The 23096-nt window shown below is 37.9% G+C and overlaps 1 protein-coding gene across 3 annotated transcripts in view; it reads right to left on the bottom strand.

Moving 5' to 3' along the window:
* Positions 1–23096, bottom strand: part of DNTT (DNA nucleotidylexotransferase) — a 149996-nt gene that overhangs the window by 16553 nt on the left and 110347 nt on the right. For all 3 annotated transcript variants that reach the window (XM_075423510.1, XM_075423509.1, XM_075423508.1), the window contains 3 exons: positions 20443–20545; positions 10827–11090; positions 9278–9361 (listed from right to left, as the gene is read on the bottom strand). In XM_075423510.1, the coding sequence (XP_075279625.1) occupies positions 9278–9361; positions 10827–11090; positions 20443–20545 (451 nt within the window). The remainder of the gene's footprint in view (positions 1–9277; positions 9362–10826; positions 11091–20442; positions 20546–23096) is intronic.

The raw sequence follows: 23096 nt of genomic DNA, 5'->3' as shown, positions 1-23096 counted from the left end.
GCATGCCTGTGATCTTCACAGTGTGGAAGAAAGCCCAGGATTAATTTCCCTTTTCGTGCTTATACTGGTTTCCTGAGGAAAACTAAATATTCTCTTAAAAAAAAAGTTGGGAGCATAGAGTTTTATTATTTTCATTGTAACTGTACAGCACTTAATGTGCTGTACCCAGCAAAGCTGGGTTCCATTATGAAGTTTTCAGAGCATCTTGTGAATTTACTATTCAGAGCAGTTATATAAACTGCCTGTCTTGCTATTCAATAACTAAATAACATTTAATGCCATTCAAATTCACACAACGGTTTTTAAATGCAAAATTGTCATCAATCATATACAGTCTTATGCACAGAGTGTCATATTTTTTCCAATATTTCTTTAACAATAGAAAACATTAAGGCAGCTATTTCCCATCTTAAATTTTCATAGGACATAAAACTAATAACTGCTTTCTGCTCCAATACCTCTTTAAAATAACACTGAGCTTGTGACCCTCCTCTTACAAAAACCCAACAGCCTGCAATGTTAGTGCAAGAACATTCATATGTTGATAATTTAATCAATCTATTACACCCTAGGAACCCCAGCTACTCTTTTACAAAAAAGCAATGCTAATTATTTACATCAGTTCATTTTGCTGCCTTGAATTGCATAAAGTAATAATTGGACTTAAAAGTGATTTTCTGGAATATTATTGTGAAAACATATGGGTTTATATAAGGTAAAAATCTAAATCTACAAAACAAATTCAACCCTTGGATCCCACCATCAGCTTGAGGATCTCCACCGGATAGTGGTGTGATAAAGGTGCAGGAAAGAGATGTTTCCTACGTGTCTGTGATCCAGCCATGAAACTGTTCCACATGCCATGCCTAGAAATCTCCCGTCAGAAAACAGGAATAGAGAAAAGTACCTGCTGCAGCTTAATACATCTAGCCCATTCCATCTGTCATTCAGGCTAACTCCCATATGCTTGATCACATGCTCTCAGGATAACGATTTGAGAAAATATGTCCTTCACAATTTCTGGCATGGAGCAGTTGAAACTAATTCCTGGTTTATGCAGAGTCTTCCCCTATGAAATGTGAAATGATTACAGCTCAGGTGGACTTCTGCCAGGCTCTTTGGCTCTGAGTAACTGCTGAACAGAAAACAGCATCAAGAATAGTGGATATACCTTAAACGACAGGAAAGAGCAATAGAGAATCCCAGTACAGCTAAAACTGTGTGAAGTACAGCGAGGAAATTTTAAACATCCTTCTTTACTGCAGGTACAATGAATAGTTTCCAAGTAGTTACCAAAACATAAAAACAACCAAAAAGCATCTTCTTTTCTGACAATATGGGTTCTGAAGTATTTGGTAATGGTACTACTTTTAAATAAATACAGATAAGGGATTTTAATTAGGAAGTAATAGTAAAAAAGACTGATAAATCCTGCATGTTAAAAACTCATATTTATCCACAGTTTAAGTGGCAAGGTTGGGTTTTGCAAAGCACAGTAGATCTTTCAGAAGCATATTCTGTACTTAACTTTGGGGCATCCTCACACCAAGCTCTACAGAGAAACATGATACATAGATTCTGCTGGCTGAGAATCACTGGAATGCAACTTCCCAGCATTCCCAGACAGTTCTAGGGAACAGTATTTCTACTTAACACATGTACGGTCACACAAACATCATATCCCATTGCCTCATGAACAGATCTAATCAACAAAACACTAATAAATTTTGGTTTGTTGGAATTTTCTTGCTCAACTAAACCTGAGTGTTCCATAAAAATTATGTAATTATTAAAATATTGCCCCCCCCAATCCAGTAGAAAGTAGTTTACCAAGCACTTTTAGAAATCTAAGCCTATTTGAGCTCCTGCCAGCTTGCGCATCTTCTCAACAACTTGCTTGATGGGCTACTGGGAGCCTGAGTTCAAATAAGTCATTTTAATTACATCAGAGCCAGGGTCCCCAGAGCTTGCTGGCTCCAGGAGCCTAGAGCAACTAGACAAGCTGAGTGCCTCAGAGCTTGCAGCCCCAAGAGCTGTCTGAGCTTTGGAGGTTTGGAACAGTCTGATCTGTGGATTGTTTTCAAAGTTGAGATTCAAAAAGCATTTTCCTTTGAAGAAAGTGTCAACATTTTGACTTTCCCTCTGATTCAGAGAACAAGCAAATTTCGAATTATCAAAATTCTTCTTTAAACATTTGTTCTTTCTCCTAGTTATAGGGAAAGGCAAAAAGCTGAGTGATCAAAATCATTCACTAAACTGAACTAGTTTTTGCCACAGTGGTTAATTACTAATCCTTACTGCACCTTTGCATTATGGGAATTAGGTCTTACTGTTGGGAAGTGATATCAAGGAAGTTAAATGACCCCTTAAAAGTACAGAGAAAATCTGGCTACAGTAGGACCCAAGCTACAAGCTAATAGTAAAGCCTCTGGACCATCCTCCTTCCTCAGGCCATATTACAGCAATGCGCATGCTCTCTTCAGCTCACGCAATTGTCACTTCTTTCCAAATGTCAAGATTCCTTCTCATATTGCCTTTTCACAAGCTAAACCAGGATTAAAAGAGGGATTAGAAAATGCTCAGAGAACATGAAAACCTGAAAATTGTTTGAATATGCCCTCTGATGTCACACGTCTGAACAGGTACATGATCCTTTGGCTGACTGTAATCATGTCAGTCTACCAGCCTGACACAAAGTCATACAAGAAAAGACATATGTACCAGGCAAGAACAGACATACTGCAGAGTAAGAAATGGCACAAACAGAGTAGGTCATCTCCAGACGTTATTTCCAGTCTGCATAAAAATGCCTTCCACACATCTTAAGAGCTGCTCTTGATTGTTTTCTCTGTTGAGTCAAAATGCCAGCAGTATCTGCAAAATTTTACATACAAATTTTGGAGTGGTTTGGCTGTGCACTTAAGGCATTTCCAAGTACAGAACTTGGACAATGTACAGTCCTGAAGAATCCAACTGATAAAACATCACATTATTTTCAGCCTGCTCACTCAACCTTTTCTTTAAATGCTAGTGTTTTTCTAGGCTGCGTTTCCTCAATGGGGACAGAAATTTGTGGGACAACTGTCTTCACAATCATCAGTGTAAATAATTCAGATACCAATGACAAGTGTGGTGTCTTAACAACCATGTATGTCAGGTTTTTTGGAAGCTGAAGAAGGACCTTTCATATCCAGCGACTACACATAGAGAACCAGAGGGAACAGAGAGACTTTCAACCAGCCAGACTGCAGCAAATCTACAGCTGTTTATAGCAAAGATTGGGTATCTGAATGGGATCTTCAAATGGATGAGCCATGAGGAAGAATAGGATCATAACAGTCTGGTATTTATGAGCTGCAAGCTGCAACTTCAGGTAACATCCAGGGACAGAGTGTCAGGAAAAAAATTAAAAAAGGAATCCAACATATTTATATTCCTGTGGAATTTTAAGAGTAACAAGCAACCGAAATGTTTTGCAGCAATGCCAAAGAGCAACTAACAGCAAATGTCAGAATAACAGAATTCAAAACAAAATCAGCTTAAATTAAAAACACAGCTTTTCTTGATGATGAAATTTTTGTAACTTGAATTTCTTTTCAGTGCTAACCATCTGGAATCTAAGCTATATTTAAAAATGGTTCATTTTAATTTCAGCAGAAAGATATAGCTTATGTCTTCCAGAGCTACAGCAGCTTTCTAAGTAACTCACAAGGGCCTACTGCATTCTTTTGATACTGGAATCAGGACAGTAACTTCTTAAAATGACATTTTACACTGCTAAGTTGTAGCCACCGTTTTCATAGTCATTCTCTGGATTTTGAAGTGGTATTTTTAGTACCCAGGAGAAAGTGGGTAGCAGCATTGGCGTTTACAAAACTATTGGAGTCTACAAAACTGAATTAAACTATGTCAAATTAAGAAGAAATGGAGACTTGGATGAGATTAATCAGAGAAGCAAAGTAAAGGCATGAAGAGTACAGACAGATAAGAAGATTATATTTATGGTGGAGCAAACATCAAAGTTAAAGACGTTAAGTTTACAAGCTGACTGGGCTGTAGCATTTCGTATTCTGGAGAACAAGGAAGATTTTCAAGTAATATTCTTACTGAAGGAAAGCACACACTTGAGTCTGAGAGCCATTTCATGGGAGAACAGTCATTCCACAGTAAGTCTAACCCACCCTCTTGGTGAAGAGTGCAAAAATCCAATATCATAGAGTCCAACTTCAGACACTCTTCGCGGTGCCCTTCTGCATGACAAGGATATTGTGCTCTAGCTAACAGCTCCAGAGTTTGGTAAAGGAGCAACCAACAACCTTTGCGGTTCCTGGATCTTGTTCCAGGTTGCTGACACTGTAATAGGGGAGACACACTCATAGTTCAAGGATAGGTACTCCTTTAAGAATAGAAAGACTGTGGTTTGCCAGCCACTTTAAAAATCACTTTAAAAAAAAAAAACATTAAAGTGAAAGTAAATCACTCATTTATTGCATTCTCATGCAAGCAGATGATATTTATTCAGCTTAGAGACAGATGTTTAAGAATAAAACAGGGTTTCGAGCTATATCTTCTTTAGTTAGATCCACTAGATCTCTCTGCATTTCATCCAGTTAAAACGCTGTCAGGATGTTGTCAAAACTTTCTAACGACTGCCCTAGCACATCACAAACTTTTAATCATTGCAGAGAAAGTGCCCTTCAGATCTCAGTGTGTGGCAAACTGTATATATACACGCAGACTAAAAACTGCAGTTCAGACAGTGAACTGGTCACGACATTGCATAAATACATAACAGAGGTCAGTGCTCACACTCTTTGTTAGCTTCTGATTAAGTCTAGACACAATGCATGTTGTAACAAAAAATTCTTTATGGTGGCTTAAGGGATAAATTACCCCCCCAACAAACAGAGGGGTGTAAAAACAACCAGTGGTGCCATGGTTTCCAGCTCGAAGACCTTTATTTTTCTAAGGAAGAGCCTATTGTTCAGCTGACCTGACTTATGATTCACACAGAAAAATGAAGTTCTTTTTTGCAAAAGCACTTCTACTTTAATTAGCATATTGGTAGTTCATGAATCAGGTTTTACAGTGAGAATTTTATTGGCCTGGTTCATAAATGTATCATGCCATTTGTAACCAGTGCAACAGCAATAATAACATTATAAGACATGGCGAATATACAGTTTCTCTTTACTCCTGGTGGCTGATCAATGAACTCCTTCTTTCCTTAAATGTGGGAATCATTGTAAGGTTTGATCTGCAGCTGACACAAATCACAGAAACTTCCTAGTTCAAGTTGGTATATACAAGTGCTGATTTCCATAGCTTTAGGACATTGTTCTAAAGAGGCACAGATTTGGACATCCACTCATCTTTTTATGAAAAAGAGGCTGACAAAGAATTGGTAGTAAATTTTCAGTTTTCGTTGTCACAATTTTCCTACCAAAGGAAGATCTACAAAATGTCTTTTATATTACAGAACTAAAAGAAATCATTAGTTTGATAGTTGCACACTGTGTTCCAAAACCCACAAATATATGAAAAAGATTCACACTGGAAAAAAAAAAAAAAAAGAAAAAAAATAAAGGCTGAGGAATAATTTCACAGTGTAACTTTGTAACGAGTCCCTGGAGGAAATATTTGTTCCTTTTGTTCCCCTCTGCAAAGCTATGTAATTGATTCCTAACTGCTGTGTTAATGCTCCCTATTCCTGTTAGAATCCCTTTGGAAATACATTAAAGTAACCAGGACTCTCTCTTGATGCAACCCCTTGAATGCTGGAACCTGGGATTCTCTGACACGCATCACATTTCGGATAGTGGGCCACAGTGGAAGCTTCAGTGCCAAAGGGCTGATAAATGTTAATACAGAAGAGTAAAGTATACCAAATATATATTGGAATGTAGAGCAAACCAGGAAACTGTTGTCATTTATAATGAAAGACAATCTTTTACAGGCACTGTTACATTCCATTAAAAAAAAAAATCAAAATATATTTGCTATAGCATGGTTTATTAACTTCTTATACCGGCTTGCAAAATTTTAAACGACGACAGGCAAGTGTTTTCAAGGAAAGGATCTGGTCTTCGTCAGGATCGAGAATTCGTTTGACTCTCCCTGACTTTTATGTCCCTTTTACTGTACACACACACACAGAGTGATAAAAGAAGAAAGAAGCAGAAAGGGTTTGGTCCAGCTCCTAAATTATACCCCAGTGACTGTTACAGAGTTGTGTATGAAAGTTTGTCTGCCTGGGCAGAGTCAGTGACATCAGGTAACCTCTCTTCAGCAGACAAGGAGAGAACCATGGGAAAGACGTGATTCAGTTTTTACCTATGGTGCCTAATTAACCTTAGGGCTGTGTTGAGGGATTTTGAGCATGTTGCACGAGGGATATCTGCTTCTTGATTGTTTTTAGCTTCGAGAAAGGAAGATTTCCTACCACAAAAAAAAATGTCCTTATGAAATGCAGAAGTTTATGTTTCAGTGTAAATTTAAAGAGATGGTACAGATAAAACATCCATGTTTTTAATATTCCCCCCTAGTCAACTGTTTTTTAAATAAAAGCACTAGAATTCTAGTAAACAAGATTCTCTAGTCTTCACAATTAAATTAAGAAAAAACCCACAAACATTTCACGATTTGGGTGTATGTTCCCTGAAACAGCACTAAAGTTACTATTTATTTTAGTCACTGATTTTAAGCTTGCTAACCTGATGACCCTAAAAGTTCATCTACCTTGGCAGCCACAAAATGTGCTGCAAACTTATCTTCCACTATGGGTCATCACCTGAAGTTTCACCCTTACAGATGCCATTGCTGTATTATGCACATTCTTGACTTTATCACACACTGGATGACAGTGTGGAAGGCTTTTTGTAAAAAATGTCCTTTATGCGAATATCTTCATGGAAAATTGCAAAGTTAAAAATAAGAAAAATATTATTTGAATTCAACACATTAGATTGTAAATAGCAGATCACTTGAGGGGGATGGGGGGGTGTCTCCCTGCTGCTTGTTAGAATGACACCACTTGGCAAAAGAGCCTGTTTTAAGAGGATTACAGCTGCAGTGCTGCCTGGTCTGAAATTTTGCATATTGCATATCAGCATTTTCTTTCTTTGTGAAAAATTTCAGCTAATTTAATTTAGCTATTTCTAAGAATGCGGCAGGGACAAGAACAGTATTGTGCTGTATCAACAGATTGTCGTGATTTCTTGTTTTGGAATCTGTAGTACATCTGTGTTTTACAGCAGAAAATAAAATTTGGTTAGTAAACTGGCCATGTCTGGGATTAAATGAGAAAAGGGAGACTTAGATATCATGGGGGGGGATGGCATATGGAAGCAAACAGAGTCCCCAGCAGAAAGGGACATTTGATCTATTCATTTGATATATGGAAGTTCTAGATGAAGGACTTCACAGTCAAGACAGTTGTAATCTGCCCTGAAGGCTTGGATTTCTTTTTCCTTGCTCTTGTCGTAGAATTCCTGCATCATAATAAGTAATAAGGAAAAAAATTTCAATCATGCTTCTCAGTTCTCCCACAAATTCTTTTTTGCAGTGAGGAAACATAAATTGACATGTAGAAGGTTTGGAAATCCAGTTACAGCTACAGCTGATGGCTTTCAGAAACATGTCATGGATATACACAATTTTATGTATTTTTCAAAGTCCTGAGGCAGATATTCAACAGGAGAAAATTCAGGCCCAACTGCAATGGATTTTTAGGGCCTTAAGTCTTTCTCTGCCTCAGTTCTTCATTTGAAAATTTGGGAAGACAAGAGCATGTCTCCTCCCAAAGGGCACTGTGAAGATAAACTCATCATTTATCTGTGAAACATCCTGGCTAGTCCAGTGAAATTCTCATGGAAACTCACATTTTCTTTCCCAGAAGGATTTGAATGGTACATCAGATATAAAGACTAAACACAATAAAGAAAAAATAATACTGATTGATGCTGTTCGTGAATGAACAGTGCCCATTTTGCATCACTGAATGCCTCAGGGTTCTGAGTAAAAGAAGCAGATATAATGATACATACTTGTTCATCAGGCAGGCAAATTTTCCTGCTCACAAAAAATAACACTGGCGTTTCTTCGATTCTTTGTATTTCCCTAGTGCAGTTATCTGTTACACCCAAAAAGCTATTTAGCAGACTACATATTAACCTGCAGATAATAGCATTTGTTGTATTATGTTGAGGCAAAGAGTTTATGTTTTGAATGCTTTGAAAATACAAAAGACAGGCAGAAAGACACTGACATCATCTCTGAGTTCATGGAGAAAATTCCTCCCTTAGACATTTGATTGCATATTTATCTATTATGTAATTTTATATTTTCTTCTGAAGCATCTAGTATTGACATTTGTTGGAGACACAATACTTGACTGAATGGATCATTAGCCTGATCATTTCCCCAGGTTTCTCTGTGAACTGAGGATGCTATAGCATCTGAGCCTGACAAGCACATATGGAGACAGCTGAAATGGACTGAGGGCTTAGATCGCTGCTGTGTCTCACAGACAAACAATGAGACAATGCTGCATGTAAGTAGAGATGATAAAAGCTATCTCTGTTCTATAACGAATATATAGGAAAGATTAATGTAAAATCTTGACATGGTACTTTTGCATTCCCCTATAATGACATCAATAAACATCTTCAAAATTGATTTTTGCTTATTATTAAAATGGCCTAATACAAATACAGACAAATAAATGCAGAGATCAGTGTAACTGCAGCCACGAGCATTTAGAACAGAAATACAACCAATTACTATCAGGACTAGCAAGCCTGACTAAACAGAACGCCATATAGACTTCTGAATGCGGGGCTTTAAAAGCAGGATGGTCCCTGATCTCCACTTAGTATCACAACCTACAGAAACTTCCTCAGACCTGCTAGTGACACAGAAAAGACTTTTCCTCCTGAAATGAGACAGTAAAATACTTTTTTCAAATACTTGCAGGCAAGTTGTTCTCACTTTTGTGAAGGTTGCACAGTTCCTTCCAAACACTGCTGTCTAATGTATGTTTCTTGTTAAATTTCAGAAATTACCTTGGCAATGCCAAAAAAAGATTTCTGGATTTAGTTGTTCAGATTTAATCAGGCTCTGTCAGCAAAAGTAAATCTTGTGAAGGTGGAACTGGTCTACCACATAATAGACAGAGAATCAAGCTAAAATATTCTATATACTTGAATATAAAAAAAACCTGAAATTGCATACTCTGAAATAAAATCTTGATAGCTTAGTTTCTGAGAATAAACAATACCTTTCTTTTGTCATATAAGGCATGGTTATCCAATATCATCTTTCTTTCATGAGTAGCATACCTCCGCAAATCACGTCCAAATTGCTGTAAAAGATACAGCAAATATGAGCAATTTTGACAAATCAAAATTGATATCCTTTGTATAAGAGCTCCAACACCAAACCAAATAATAAATGAACATGTTAAAATTACCTCTATTAAAAGATAATAGTCTGGAAAAATAGATAATCTGAAAGGGCAATATTTTGATAGGCAATGGTCCACCATTTCAGTTGCTTAGTCTGGGAACAGCTGGGCACTGTACGAGAAAATAACCTTAGTATAGCATATTATGGGCTCCCACAGTCTGTAGGTGAATTATCTCAATGGGGAGTAGGACCTGAGGGAGGCAGAGAAAGATGGAGTCATTGCCTATTCCACCAAAGGGCCTCACAAAGTGCATTTTTAGTGTAGACACTCAGATACAGAGTTGAAAGGAGGGCTTTTAAGTAGCCAAACATTTCCAGGATAAGAAGGACCCCAAAGTCCGCAGGACCTAATCCAAGGTCCAAATAAATCCATTTTATTATCTCAAAACAGAAAAGTGACTGAAGTAACTCATCAGCTCAGCAAGAGAATACATCAATTGCAGCATTTTGCCTGGTCTAAAACATCCTGCTTCCAATTAACCTGAGTAGAACAGAGTGGCAATGCACCTGTATTGCTTCTAGCACATCAAAAAGATCATTCAGAGCAGGCTCAGGAGCTCTCCATTATGCCATGTAATCACTCCCTAAGAAAATGAACATCAGAAGGCAAGCATGTAGAACACATTAAAAAATAATTCTGTCTGGAAAGAGATTAATCATTTGAGTTTGGGGTTTGCATTTAGACAGAGCTTTTTATTTTGAAAGTATTGTACTATTTTGTATTATACACACTGGCTACAGTGTCTATTGTGAAAGTAGCTATAATTTCAAGTTTTCTTAACTTATTAAAATACCAGTCCAAACATATTTTATTCTAGTTTAAAACTGTAGTGTCAATTTTAAGGTTTTCCTGTTTTTTACAAATTAAAACACTCAGTTAAAATACAACTGAAAGAAAACATTTTATCTAATCCGAAAAGAAAGATGTCAAATTGGTTTTAATTTCCGACAAAACAAATTAAGTACCTATTCAGAATATCTCTGCCGGAAAAGTTTAATTTCCTGTAAAATTCTGTGACGCTTTCAAAATCATCTTTCTACTCAGTAAAAATTTGAATTGCTTGTTAACACTAGTATGATGTAAAAAGACAATGCAAAGGACTGAAAATCTAGCTCTACAGTCCATGAACCTAAACACTAAGCTTTGAAGAAAATAAATGTTAAGTCCTGTAGAGAGACCTTCATAAACGTCAGTGATGAGTTCATCAGCTCCAACCTATGATTATGGGTTGAAGACAGCATGAAATGTGATGTGTGGAGAGAAAGAATATTTTTTTTAAATCCATGAACTCTGAATGGTCCTGCAACAGCAAAAATAGGTTAGCAATGCTAAGAAAGCATAGGCTGTTGTGGTTACTTACCCTGGAGCCTGTCCAGCCCAACAGAGCATATGCATATTGCTCAAAGGGGGTTATGACCAGGTCTACACGGATCGCCTTCCAGTCTTTGACTTCTGCCATATCAAAGTTTTTTGATGTGTTGTAACTGTTGTCTTCTACTCTTGGCTGATAAAATTTTAAAATTGCAAAACACTTCTGAAAATTATCCATGGCATCAACTTTTCTGCTTGGTAGCTGTTCTTTTACAAATGTTGATTCAATGATGTCACAATATAGGAGTAAGCCCTAAAGAGAAGACATTGCTCACATTCAATTGCTGGACTGCTTTTACTGGAATTCCAGAGTTTCTAGACAGTAGTTTAAAAAAAAAAAAAAAGTGTAAAATACAATTTCAGTAAACACTGAACTGTGCAAGGCCAAATATTGGCTAAGCAGAGAAAAGAAATAACTGCAACATTTGGAAAAATATTACACCATCCTTTGAAGGAAATTTGCAGTGGTAGTCATCTTATAGTGGCAATGTCCTGCCCTGAACTAAGGAGACAATATTTGCAATTCTTCCCCTCCATCCTTTCCTCCTAAGCCTTTTGTAGTTGATGTCAACAGAATTTGTGAGTGGGGATTGATGCTTTTCCACATGGCAGACATCTAGAAAAACAGGTTAGTCCAGAGCACAGTCTTGTAGACAGATTTCAAATGGAGCATTTGGACTGTGTCTATTGTGTAAGACGTCCTTGTGACAAGGTCTGGAGTCTCCAGAGATGTGGAATGGCCCTGCCCCTACCTTTTGTTTGAACGGAGTGCACCAAAAACTATTGATCCTCAAGAGACAGATTTTATTAAAACATAAACAAGATTTTCTTTTTATAATAAAGAACATTCAGAGTGAGAAAAATGAAAGTACTAGAGCATTGTAAATTAACTCCTTGTAATCCAGCGCCGTATGAAGGGCTGGGTGGAGAGAGATAGTGCTTTCTTCCAGTCTTGCTCTGTAGCCAGCAACCTTTCAATGGCTCCCTGGGTTGCAGTAAACTCTGCACTATCCCCTCCAGGCCCTGAGGGAAAGCATCCTTCTGTCATCCCTCAGGCCTATCTCTGTGCCTGTTCTTTGCATTTCTGGGCAGCTTCCAAGACTATGGATTTCCTGGACATCTCAGGCTTACCCTGTACTCCCAAAGCTTCTTAGAGCTCTGCATGTTCAGCTGCCTTCACATAAGCAAGTGCAATCTCTCCTCACCAACCAGAAAATCTCTCGTCACCCCAAGCACAGCACCTGAGAGCACCATCCCTCTCTCTGCTACCCAGCACATCCTTTTTAAAGAATACAAAATGTCAAATACACAATAACAAAGAAATAAAGCAGATACTGTCCATTACACCACTTCCTTCAGTCATCCTTGAGCCTTCAGAACAGAGCTTGATGCTTAATAGTACAACAATGCTCAGTGTCACTGAAGCCATCTCTAGCAGGAGGGCTCAGCTGGCAAAAAGATTCCACTTTCTGAGAGTGGTTCCACATGATGAAAACACTTAGATATGTGCCTAAGTAGTGATACACTCAGCTTTTATTTAGTGTTCATAGATTCAGAAAATATAAAAGACCACTGTAACTGCCTCCTCTGAGCTCTTGATTTCACAGTGTTATGGTTTGGCTGTGGCCGGCAACAAAAGCGCCACGTGGCCACCCCTCCCCCCGACAGGGTGCAGAGGAGAATGGAAAGGAACAGGCAGAAACTGGTGAGTCGGGATAAGGGAAGTTTAACAGAACAGCAAACAAAGGGAATAGGAACAACAACGATACAGATAAGGAGAAAACACAACACAAATCGCACAACCCAGAGAGCCGAGCCTCGAGTGAGTTCCCGCTGCCCAGCTCCCCCCCAGTGGAACCCAGCATGACGGCACATGGTATGGAATACCCAGCTCTGTTTGGCCAGGTGGGGTCAGCCCGCCCGGCTGTGCCCCTTCCTGGATTCCAGTGAAAATTAACCCTGTCCTGGCCGAACCCAGGACACACAGAAAGTAGAGACTTCTGAGATTTGCCTTTGCAAAAGAAATTTAACTTTGTTATAAAGATTAGCAACAACAGTGCATAAACGACTTTCTTCATAGACTATCAGGTGTTTGTTATTACTAGAAGGAAAACTACTAAGCTGAACTGCCTCATTTCATATTCTAACTAGATAAGCTCATTAGTTTTCATTTTCAAGATCAACAAGACTATAACTGTCACTTCATATCTCCTTTTACATTTCTTTAAACTTACATATTGATCAAGCCCACTTCTCAGATTTCTCACTGCCGAGATGAATAGACTCAGTTTCTTAAAATTTCCATCATCAGGATTTCTTTAGGTCTTTGGATCAATTTTTTGTCTCTCCTTTGAAGTCTCTCCAGTGTTTACACATTCTCCTTCCTTTGCACTAGGAATTCTTATACTAGTCTCACCATAAAAAAGCACGGTCAAGAATGCCTCCTGACTTTTAGTTAACATATGCCTCAACTACGGTAAAGAGCCATATTAGGTTGGGGGGGGACAGGCAGGAATTAAATTGCAATTTTGACCTGAGAGTGTATAGAAGTGGTTTTATTTGATGGCTGCCGATAATTAACTACAGTGGCCTCCAGGTCAGACCTCTTATGAACACAGGTGACAATGACCAGATTTTTGGAAGAATATCTCCATATTAAAGAACAGGTTTTGATTATTTCTTTTATATTGTACAAGCGTGGTAACTTTTCATTATAATATGTTAAATACCTTAGAGAATACTTTACAGCAATAAAATTACTTGTATCATTCAGAGCTATAATTCTGACAAAAAAAGCATAGCAAAAACACTTTAGATACGATTTCCATGAAGAGACAATGATAGGTATTATTATTATACTTTCAGCCTCCAGGTTTTTGTTGATGATAGTTCCAAATTAATGATCCCATTATATTACTGGGAATCAGTCACAGGTTGCTTTATGGGTCACTGGGCCAACCTTTTTAATGATAACTATTTGACTTGCATTGACATTCTTTCATTTTGGAATTTTTCCTGATTTTGAAGATTTATTATAAACTAATATGAGAAAACTCATGTAGCTCATTCTCTTGGATTACTGGTTTCCAAGTCTGCTGATTAGAAAATGCTTAATTTTAGCAGGTGCTCTCTCACATCCATCTCTAAAACATATTGTAATTTTTGCTTAATTTTACCCCAACGTCATGAGGCACTGATGCTTGCAATTTCCAAATGTAGACACAAAACAGCTGCTGAATGTTAATGCATAACTGCTTATTACCTCACTCTTTTTGATACAACTATGCCTGCCTTCAGGTTAATTTTGTTGCTTTTAAGGCTAAAAAATGCTTTTAATCTCATTGATCATTGGCCAATAATCGATGACTTCAAGCTTTTATTATACACTCACATTCTTCCCATTCTCTACAAAAATCGTCTAGCTACTTCATCAGTGCTTTCTCATCTTTTGCTTCATACAAAGCATAGCCCAGAATGAATCTAAAGAATTTATTTCCCTAGGCAGAATCCTAACTAGCTTAAGTTTTGGCAAAGTCTTATTTTGTAGTTCCAGGTACCTACATTTCCAGTACCTGTATGCTGTTTGTAGACAGTGTGCTTAGATCACCAGTTTTGCACATTTGCCACAGTCTGTATCAGTGTTTGTGTGCTCTTTGTTCAAATGAAGCTGAAATCTCCTCAGTTTTTGTGCAAGAAATTAGGAATTAAAGCCCGTCTTTAGATGGACTACAAAAGGAATTGATTCCTACTGTAGGTGGAAAGTCTTATTAGGAATTTTGTTTCTGATTGCTTGAGAAATCCAGCAAGACATCACAGCCTGCAGTGGTTTCTCTCTTCACAGGCAAGCAGACGAGCACGTAGGAGTGTTTTGTCTCAGTGAGATTTGGGGACAGTTGCACATGGCCACCAGTACCCCATACTTGGATTTTAATGTGCAAGTTCTTGAGGAGCTATGATTACAGATTATCTGTGTGTCTGTAATAGATAAAATGGTCTTGACATAAAATGCTCAGGCCTTTTAAGACATGAATTTTTAACTTTTAGTCATACATTTTATCCTCTGCTTCATCACTGTTTTCATTCTAACACTTAGCTGTGGTATTATCTTATAGATGTTCTCTTCTGCATCAGATTTACTTAGTTTTCAGAGTCATTTGTTCCAGCTTGCTACTAATTACAGGAATATATAGTTGTAAATGAAAACAGGGTAAACATGACATGTCAGTCTTTCCTGTATCGCCCACATTAAAAATGAAGAAATTCTCTTTACCTAAAGTCATCCTGGATACCACACTTATTAAAAGTTCTCCCTTTGATATCTGTCAGCTGCTTGAAGACTACAAATTCTGTCTGTTAAACCACAGCGGGTTTTTTTTTCTCATCCAATTTTCATATTTGGGAACTTCAAGGGAACAATCCTTGAGGTCTCTTGAGATTTAACATTAAGCAATCATGAAGAAGCTACAACAAATCAGTATTGGAGCCTTCCTACTGCAGCTTTCCCTTGCTAACTAGGCTATGTCTTCTACTTGAACGCAGTTTAAGTATTTGCAGATGGCCATGGTTAACAAGTGTGACTATAAAGATAAAGACTAGCTCTCTCTAGGTTATTCTGTAGTGTTTTTTCATAGTTTGTTGGCTGGGCAATTTCTAAAGATAGTAGGAAGAGCATGAGAGTATGTAGACCACTGTAAATATCTACTTCAACTTAAAAAAAATGCAATTAGACAACAATTACACAGGTGCTGAGTTCAACAAGCAGTTGAAACCTGATTCAAAGTGAGGATATCACCTTTAAATAGGAGCCAAAGCCTAGGTGATATCCAATGGGATAATATTTCCAATTAACGTAATCTGAGTGGGCACTGGACATCACCATCACCCCATAAAGTAGAGCTAAAATGGCACTTCTGTACATTTTGAAAAAGACTGAAGGGGCAGTCACCTATGAAGACTGTGTGAAGTTTTGGCTAGTTAGCTGCAAAACAGCAGTCTTCTCATTACTCTGTGTCAGTGAATCTGCAGTTCTTTGCAAATTTCAGCTTGATCTATACACCATAAAGTGCTGTAGACATTGTTTACACAATCAAGTTTTAAAATGTGGGCATTTTCATTTCTCAAATTTACAACACCATCAAAACCAAATGTACATTTTTATGGCAGTTATGTTAATACCCACAACAATTTTCCTTTTTTAGAATGATTATGCACTTTTACTTAAATAGACTGAGTGCTGGCACATCAATAGCGTTGATATTGGAGTAAATCCATGATCAAACTGAGGCAAAGTGTGAATTTTTAGAAAAATATGTAATAGCTGAAAAACCAATCCAAATATGGTCATTAGCATTCTCTGTCATTTTTAATTAAATGAAATCCTATCTTATTTTTAATGTCACATACTGTCAATATTCATAATTGTTGATAGCTGGATTAATTCTTTTAAAGCTAAGTAGGACCATTTTTTATCACCTGAAAATGTAATCCAGTATGTTCTTCTGAAATATCTGTATGTGTCACTCTTAATTCCCTTCTAAGATGGTTTAATAAAGTGAAACTGGATATTTTTTTCTGTGACTTACTTATAGCTAATCCAAAAGAGGACATAGGCATGTTAGTTCGGAAAAATCTCTACCTAGTTGAGACAGATGGAATTCTATGAAGTGGAACAGCTCAAGGAGCTGATGCCTAAGAGCAGTCAGGCCTGTTAGGGTGAGGAATCATTAGCAAATGGCATCAAAGGCTTGATAAGCAATACAAAACTTTGCAGCAGGTGCATTACCACATAACTGCCTTTGTCCCTTTTTCATCTTGAAGTTCCCTGCACGTCAGAATGTTCTAATTCTGGGCATATTCTAAACAGCCTGGTTTTGACAGCAATGGACAGACCAGCACTAGAATCCAGGGATGAAGATGCTTCCCCTGCTCTGTGCCATGAATGTTTCCACTGGTGGGCAAGACAAACAGATCAATAGAGAGACACAGAGAGAGGGGGGCAGAGAGAGAGAGAGAGAGATTTAGATAGATAGATAGATAGACAGAGACATATACATGCATACTTACCCACAGACAGATATACAGTACACACCAGAAAGATTAGATATCATAAGAAATGCCACCGCTGCCTGGATCTTCACTGAAAACATAGCAGCAAGGGGAACACTTCTGCCTACTTTACGCAATAACTTCACAAGCAGAACAATCAGATTTAGCCCCATCCTCTGCCTAAAGTGGTTAAACCAAGTTCTCTCATGTCCAGTGTTCTAACCACCATGCATTAGTTTTTTTTAGGTAAGAACGTTCTCAGCTCCTGATGAAGCTGAGCCAGAAAGCAACAGAAAATTCATAATGCATTGAGTCAAAAGGTGAGAAAATATGTGTTCACAAAGGAGCTCTGCGTCCTTATGGGCAGGGGGTTCAGCTGAAAAATATAAGCTCTTTGTTCCAGCTTCTTAACCATTTCTGTGTCTTGTCTTAGGAAAAGGTTTTGTTGCTGCTAAAACCCAACTGTCACTCAAGAACGAAGGTGCTGCTGTTCTGTGAACGCTGTTTACAAAAGGCTGTTTCCAGAAATGAAAAAGTGAGACCTGTTACTTGCTCCTCACCCTCCGCCTTAATGGGATATGAAGCCTTCCGCTTCCTGACCTGTTCACCTCAGCAAGGGTAAATATGAGAGTTTAAACCAGACCACTACTATACTAACATAAGTAAGCACAGGCAGGCATCTACATTCCTCATTTTCCTAAAAGCCAAAAGAAAAATGCAACTTTATACTTGCATGAATACAAAGGGAAAAAATGAAGAGTGCAGGAACGCCTGTACTAATGGTATCTCTTCCTTTGCTGAAAGTATATATGTAACTACAGGAACAGTGCTAAATATGGCTATATAGTTTTTAGCAAAAAATGAAAATGTCTTTACACAGTACGTGGATGAAGCTGCGTCGAGACAGATGGCTCAGCCTTTTTGCCCACGGACTTCCAAACTCTAGCCCACAGAATTAATTTCTTACTTTCTTTATGAAGGTTTTTGGAACCATTTAAACCATAACCTGTGTACTGCATTGCAGCTTTTCCATTTTGGCACACTACTTTGAAGCTCAGTGAAGACTTTGTGTTCTTTTTTTCTCAGCACATTTATCCCTGGTGAAGCCGCATCAAAGAGCATGATGCTGTTGATTTAACTACCTAGTTTTCAACAGCTTTCAATGGAAGCATCTTGTTACATTAAAACTTTTCAGCTAAGAAAATGGCTCTTTTAAACTATTTAAATAAGGCTGAGGTTCACAGTTTAGAAGTTAAACATTGCAGAATCCTTCACTAAGAGCTGCTGAGCGGAAGTCAACATCATGACCTCAGTGATGTTCTTTGATGAATTTGGGCTTTGAAGCAGTAGCACAAAAGTGGAAAGCTGTGAAGCAGGTGACAGGTGTACTGTCAAAAGTGTAAAAGTGCTTTAGGTTTGGAGGTTTTTTGTTTCCTCTCCCCCCTTTAGAAATCCAAGGTACTAAAAAGGCAAGAGGAGTATAATTCCTCTTTCTTTTTTTTTTGCATTTTGATTTTGCTGCCAGCTTATTTTTTAGTAGTGCCAGTAAAAGCCTGTATATTACAACTGCCACAGTAGAGAGGCAGTATAGCTAGTAGTATAAGCCATAAAAATTCTGGAGGACAAACAGAACACAGAAAATATTTGTCCATAGCTTTAAACCATCCCTAGCATGTCTGGGTTTGGTTTCTATGGCCATTGTGCATCTCCCCTTCTGACATTTTCTTCATGCTTGGATTCCTAGAGGAATCCTAATCTTTTCACCAAATCCTTGGCCAACCTTGACCTCCTATACTCTCCCTGCACTTGCTTCTGCCAAATTTTATCCTAAAAAAAAAAAAATCAGCAAGAACAATTTATTTCCTATTTCTTTCTTTTCAATTCCATTTAATGAAAGCAGGTCAGAGTGACCTGAAAAGCTTCAGCAGTTGCCAGACTTCTCGGATCACAGCCATTGTTCTCATTAATGTAAGCGGGGTGTGATGGAATGGGAGACGGAATGAAAGGCTGCACTCAGGGCAGGCAGTAGCCTCAGCCTGTCGTCACTTTTCCTTTCTGCTGTGTGATAATAAACAGGATTTTTGTAGAACCCACTGATGGCTTCCTAGAGGTTCAAGTCCACTTAAGAAGGTGAAAGGACGGCTTCTAAGAAGAAATGCAACTTTTCTCAGAATAAAGGGAGTAGAATGACTGAGAAAGAAACTTTACATAAATAATAAAAGATAAAAATAGAGTAGGTCCTCAGCTACTCTAAATTAAATGCCACAGCTTCATTGCTTCTTATTGGAGTATGATAAATTATACCTGCTAGCAATCTACTTCAATACATACACTTTCCATACAGAATTATGATGGAAGTCACAGAAATCTAAGAAATTAATAATAATTTGTTAACATTTCAAAGACCAGAGTCAATTGAAGGAAAAAGAAATTCAGCTGAAGTGGTATTTTACCAGGAAATAATAAGTTTGAAGCCATTCCACCAAAGTCAGTTGAAAGGTTTTGATCACCTTGAAACAGGTAACTTTATACAGTCAGATAAGCTTTTGTCTGCTTGGGTGTTTTTGATGTCTTCCACATGTTAACCCATCATACATTAATTAAACTACATAGTTCAAGAATTAGTTCAAAAGCATTCTCTCCAGGCTATCTGCACTGAAAAATGACTTTACTTAGCAGTGGGGCATTTGGTGATTTACCTCAGACAGAGTAGTGACCTTTTACTTGTTGAAATGTACTCAGTTCCTTTGAAAAGTATGAGTAGTAAATGTTGAAAAATATCTTAGCTGTCTAGCAAGGTGGAAGGAGAAACAAAATCTTATTATTCCCAACATACTATATTGACCTGACCCAGGAATATTTTGAAGTACTTGCAGCTGCTATAATTCAGACTCTTTGAGCTTAACAGCTGCTTGAAACTGAAGAAAGCTGAATATAGTAAAACCCAAAACTTTTAGAGGAACAGTTCCTCTATGAAATGTGTGCATTCTTCCAGACACAGACATCATGGAAGACAATGTCAATTTTGACAATATTCCAATGGAAGCCAGGAAAAATGCTAATCTGTGGGCTGAAAGGAAGCCAGAATTCCAGGGCTTTGGTACCTAAGCTTGCAGACTTGCTCACCTCACACCATGAGGTCACCCAAATCCACTACACTTAAAGCTGGAGCTCCCTGAAATAGTTCCCCATGGGAGAACCTACTCCCATCTCAAGGAGAAATTAAACAACTATGGTTTTATTTCAAAGTATAAGAACAGTTTTGCTGTGTCACTCAGAACTCCACTTAGCTTGATTTCTTACCTCTGACTAGCTGGATGTTCTTAGGGTAAGACATAACAGAATGTGTGCAGAGTACTTCTGATATAACCTTCAACTTTAGCATTCAGAACTGGAGGATGCATCTAGATCATCATGATTAGCAACCAAATAATATAATACCCAATTCCAAAATATTGCTGTCATCTGTAAAAAGGAGTCAACTTTCTTTAAGCACTACATAGGCTTAATTCAGTGCTATTAGAAAATGTCTTTTTGGCCAAATGTTATTTAGTTCATACCTGCTTTTTCCATAAGTCAACAACTTTATGCAGAAGGTCATCATCTTCTCTTGGTCCTGGACTGGTGATCAAAAAATCTATATCATGTCCAATCTTCTTACCCCTGGAAGAAATAAATAACAAGAGGACTAAAAGAGTTAAGTTCCTGTTGAATTTCACACTGCTTTTGAAAAGAATGTTTTTGCTGCATTATAAAAAGAGTTTGCAGCATAAAGTGATAAGAATGTTTCTTGAAACATAATCAGAATGGAATCTTCTGTTTCTTTTATCGAGTCTGTCACTGTTCTTTGTTAAGCAATAACTTAAGCGTTTTGATGTATATTCTCTGTTGTTCAACTAGATACTGCAGATCTATTTGGTGATGTTAAATCTCTCTCTTTCTTCCTCTTAAGTCCCAGAACAGAAGGTTTCGGTCATCTTTGAAAAAAAAAAAACCATAATCAAAATACCGTAGTACATATTATGAATCCAGTGCAGTAACAGCAGATAAACTTGCCAGTCTGACTGCTGCAGGCTTAAATATTCTTCTTTACCTTTTGATGAACACTTTAATGAACAAAACTATGATTATGAATAATTTTATTTCTTCTTTTTCTGCAGACATAAGATCTCTGAGTATTTTACATTTCTTTTAAATATAACATTACTTTTTGCAGAGATTGAGCTTGATTTTTTTCAAGAACAGTTCCGCCATAATGTGACTAAAGCTTGTATATTACACCCACTAAGGATTTCACAATCAAATCCACATGCACAAAGTTTAATTGCATATGTTCTTAATGAAAAATGATGTCATAACCTTTTGTTTTTCTTCATTTAAGTCTAAGCATTCAGCTTGCGTTTCATCCACTTACCAAACGCGTTAAACCTAAGTCAGATTAAGATGTAGCTATCAGTGGAAAACAGGCAAAAGCAAGCTATTGGAATGTTTCCCTTCAGAATTATAAAATGTTCGAGAACATCTAAAAATTTATCTTGGACTACAATTCATCTGACAATTGCAGAACCAGTACAAGGTTTTCATTTTGGTCTAAACACTGCAGCAGGGATTGCATACATATCTATTTATTGGCTGTAAACAGGCCAGCCTAAGGAGCAAGGAGCAAAGGTGATATTTCTGCAGCTAGGTGCAGCATACAGAAGGTGAAGTAAGCATTCAAAATCTGGAATAGTGACACAGAAGTGTAGCACATCTCCAGATCCTTTTCCTGTGTTCAAGTCTACTTTTGCTGATGTTCACAAGGGTATGTGATGTTATAGCTCAGGTGTGTTTCAGTTCAGCACCGTGTCCAGCATTCAGAGAACTTGTGAATTGTTATACAAGCAGTGAAAATTGGAACTGTACAAATCAAAAGATTTTCTTTTCTGTATTTAATGAAATAGTCATTCTCTTAAAATAGTGCCTAAAACTGAATCTGACTTCTTAAACTTTGAAATTTTTAGGAACAGAACTGATTGGCAGACATGTCAACTGCCATTTGTGTGACAGGAAATCATCTTACTGATGGACAGTTGAACAGCGTTAGCAGCAAGATGTAAGGAAATGAAAATCTAGGTTTTACATTTGACAAGCAGTCTAACTCACTATAATGCAACTATTGTGCCATGTGTTTTGGTTTCGGCTGCCGCCGGCAACAAAAGCGCCACGCGGCCGCCCCTCCCCCCGCCGGCGTGCGGAGGAGAATGAAAAGAAAGAGGCAGAAACCGGTGGGTCGGGATAAGGGCAGTTTAACAGAACAGCAAACAGAGGGAAAACAGGAACAACAACGATACAAATAAGGAGAAAACACAACCACGAACCGTACAACAGCCACTCTCCCGAAACAGGACCGACGCTGCGCCCGCCCAAGCCGCGAGTGCCTTCCCGCCGCACCGCCCCCCCCACCGGAACCCAGCGTGACGTCACATGGTATGGAATACCGGGCTCTGTTTGGCCAGGTGGGGTCAGCCCCCACCCCCCGGCTGTGCCCCTTCCTGGATTCCGGTGAAAATTAACCCTGTTCTGGCCAAACCCAGGACACCATGTCTTCAGCAAAGTTAAAACTGCTTAAACAGATGGAAATGATTTCTAAGGAAGTTTCAAACAAAGCATCAGTCTAGGCTTAGAAACCGAACAGCAATTCAAACTCAATAAGTTAAAAAACATTAGTATTCCATGTAACACTTTCTGAGTTATTTTGTAGGATGACATTCATTATCTCTTAAATTACCATAATAATCCAAAGCTCTTGCGTAGCACTTTTTACTTACATGGCTCAAAATATTTTTTCAAAGGGAAGAAACTTACTATTCCTATCTTAGAGATGCAGAAAGTGGCATAAGAAAACTTGCCTAAAATTATTGAAAAGAAAACTAAAAAATATCGTAGGAAGAAATTGGAAGCTCATGTAATTGGGAGTTGATCCCCGATGCTTCCTCTGGTACTCAAAACATGCATATTTTAGGTTAGCCACATCTACAAAGTCCTGCATCAATCCAACCATAAAACCCAAGAAATCCAAGGTGTTTCTCTGGCAATCTATTTCCCAAGACAGAGAGTATTTATTGAAATAGTTTTTATTTGTGAAGTTAGAATATTTACATTTGATATAAAAGCACACAATATAAAATCGTTGTTATTGTCAGAGTTATATTTCAGCCTCTCTTTGAGCTAA

The sequence above is a fragment of the Opisthocomus hoazin genome, chromosome 6, assembly GCF_030867145.1.
Source record: "Opisthocomus hoazin isolate bOpiHoa1 chromosome 6, bOpiHoa1.hap1, whole genome shotgun sequence".
NCBI classification, from domain to species: domain Eukaryota; kingdom Metazoa; phylum Chordata; class Aves; order Opisthocomiformes; family Opisthocomidae; genus Opisthocomus; species Opisthocomus hoazin.
This window is presented reverse-complemented; position numbering and strand designations above follow the sequence as displayed.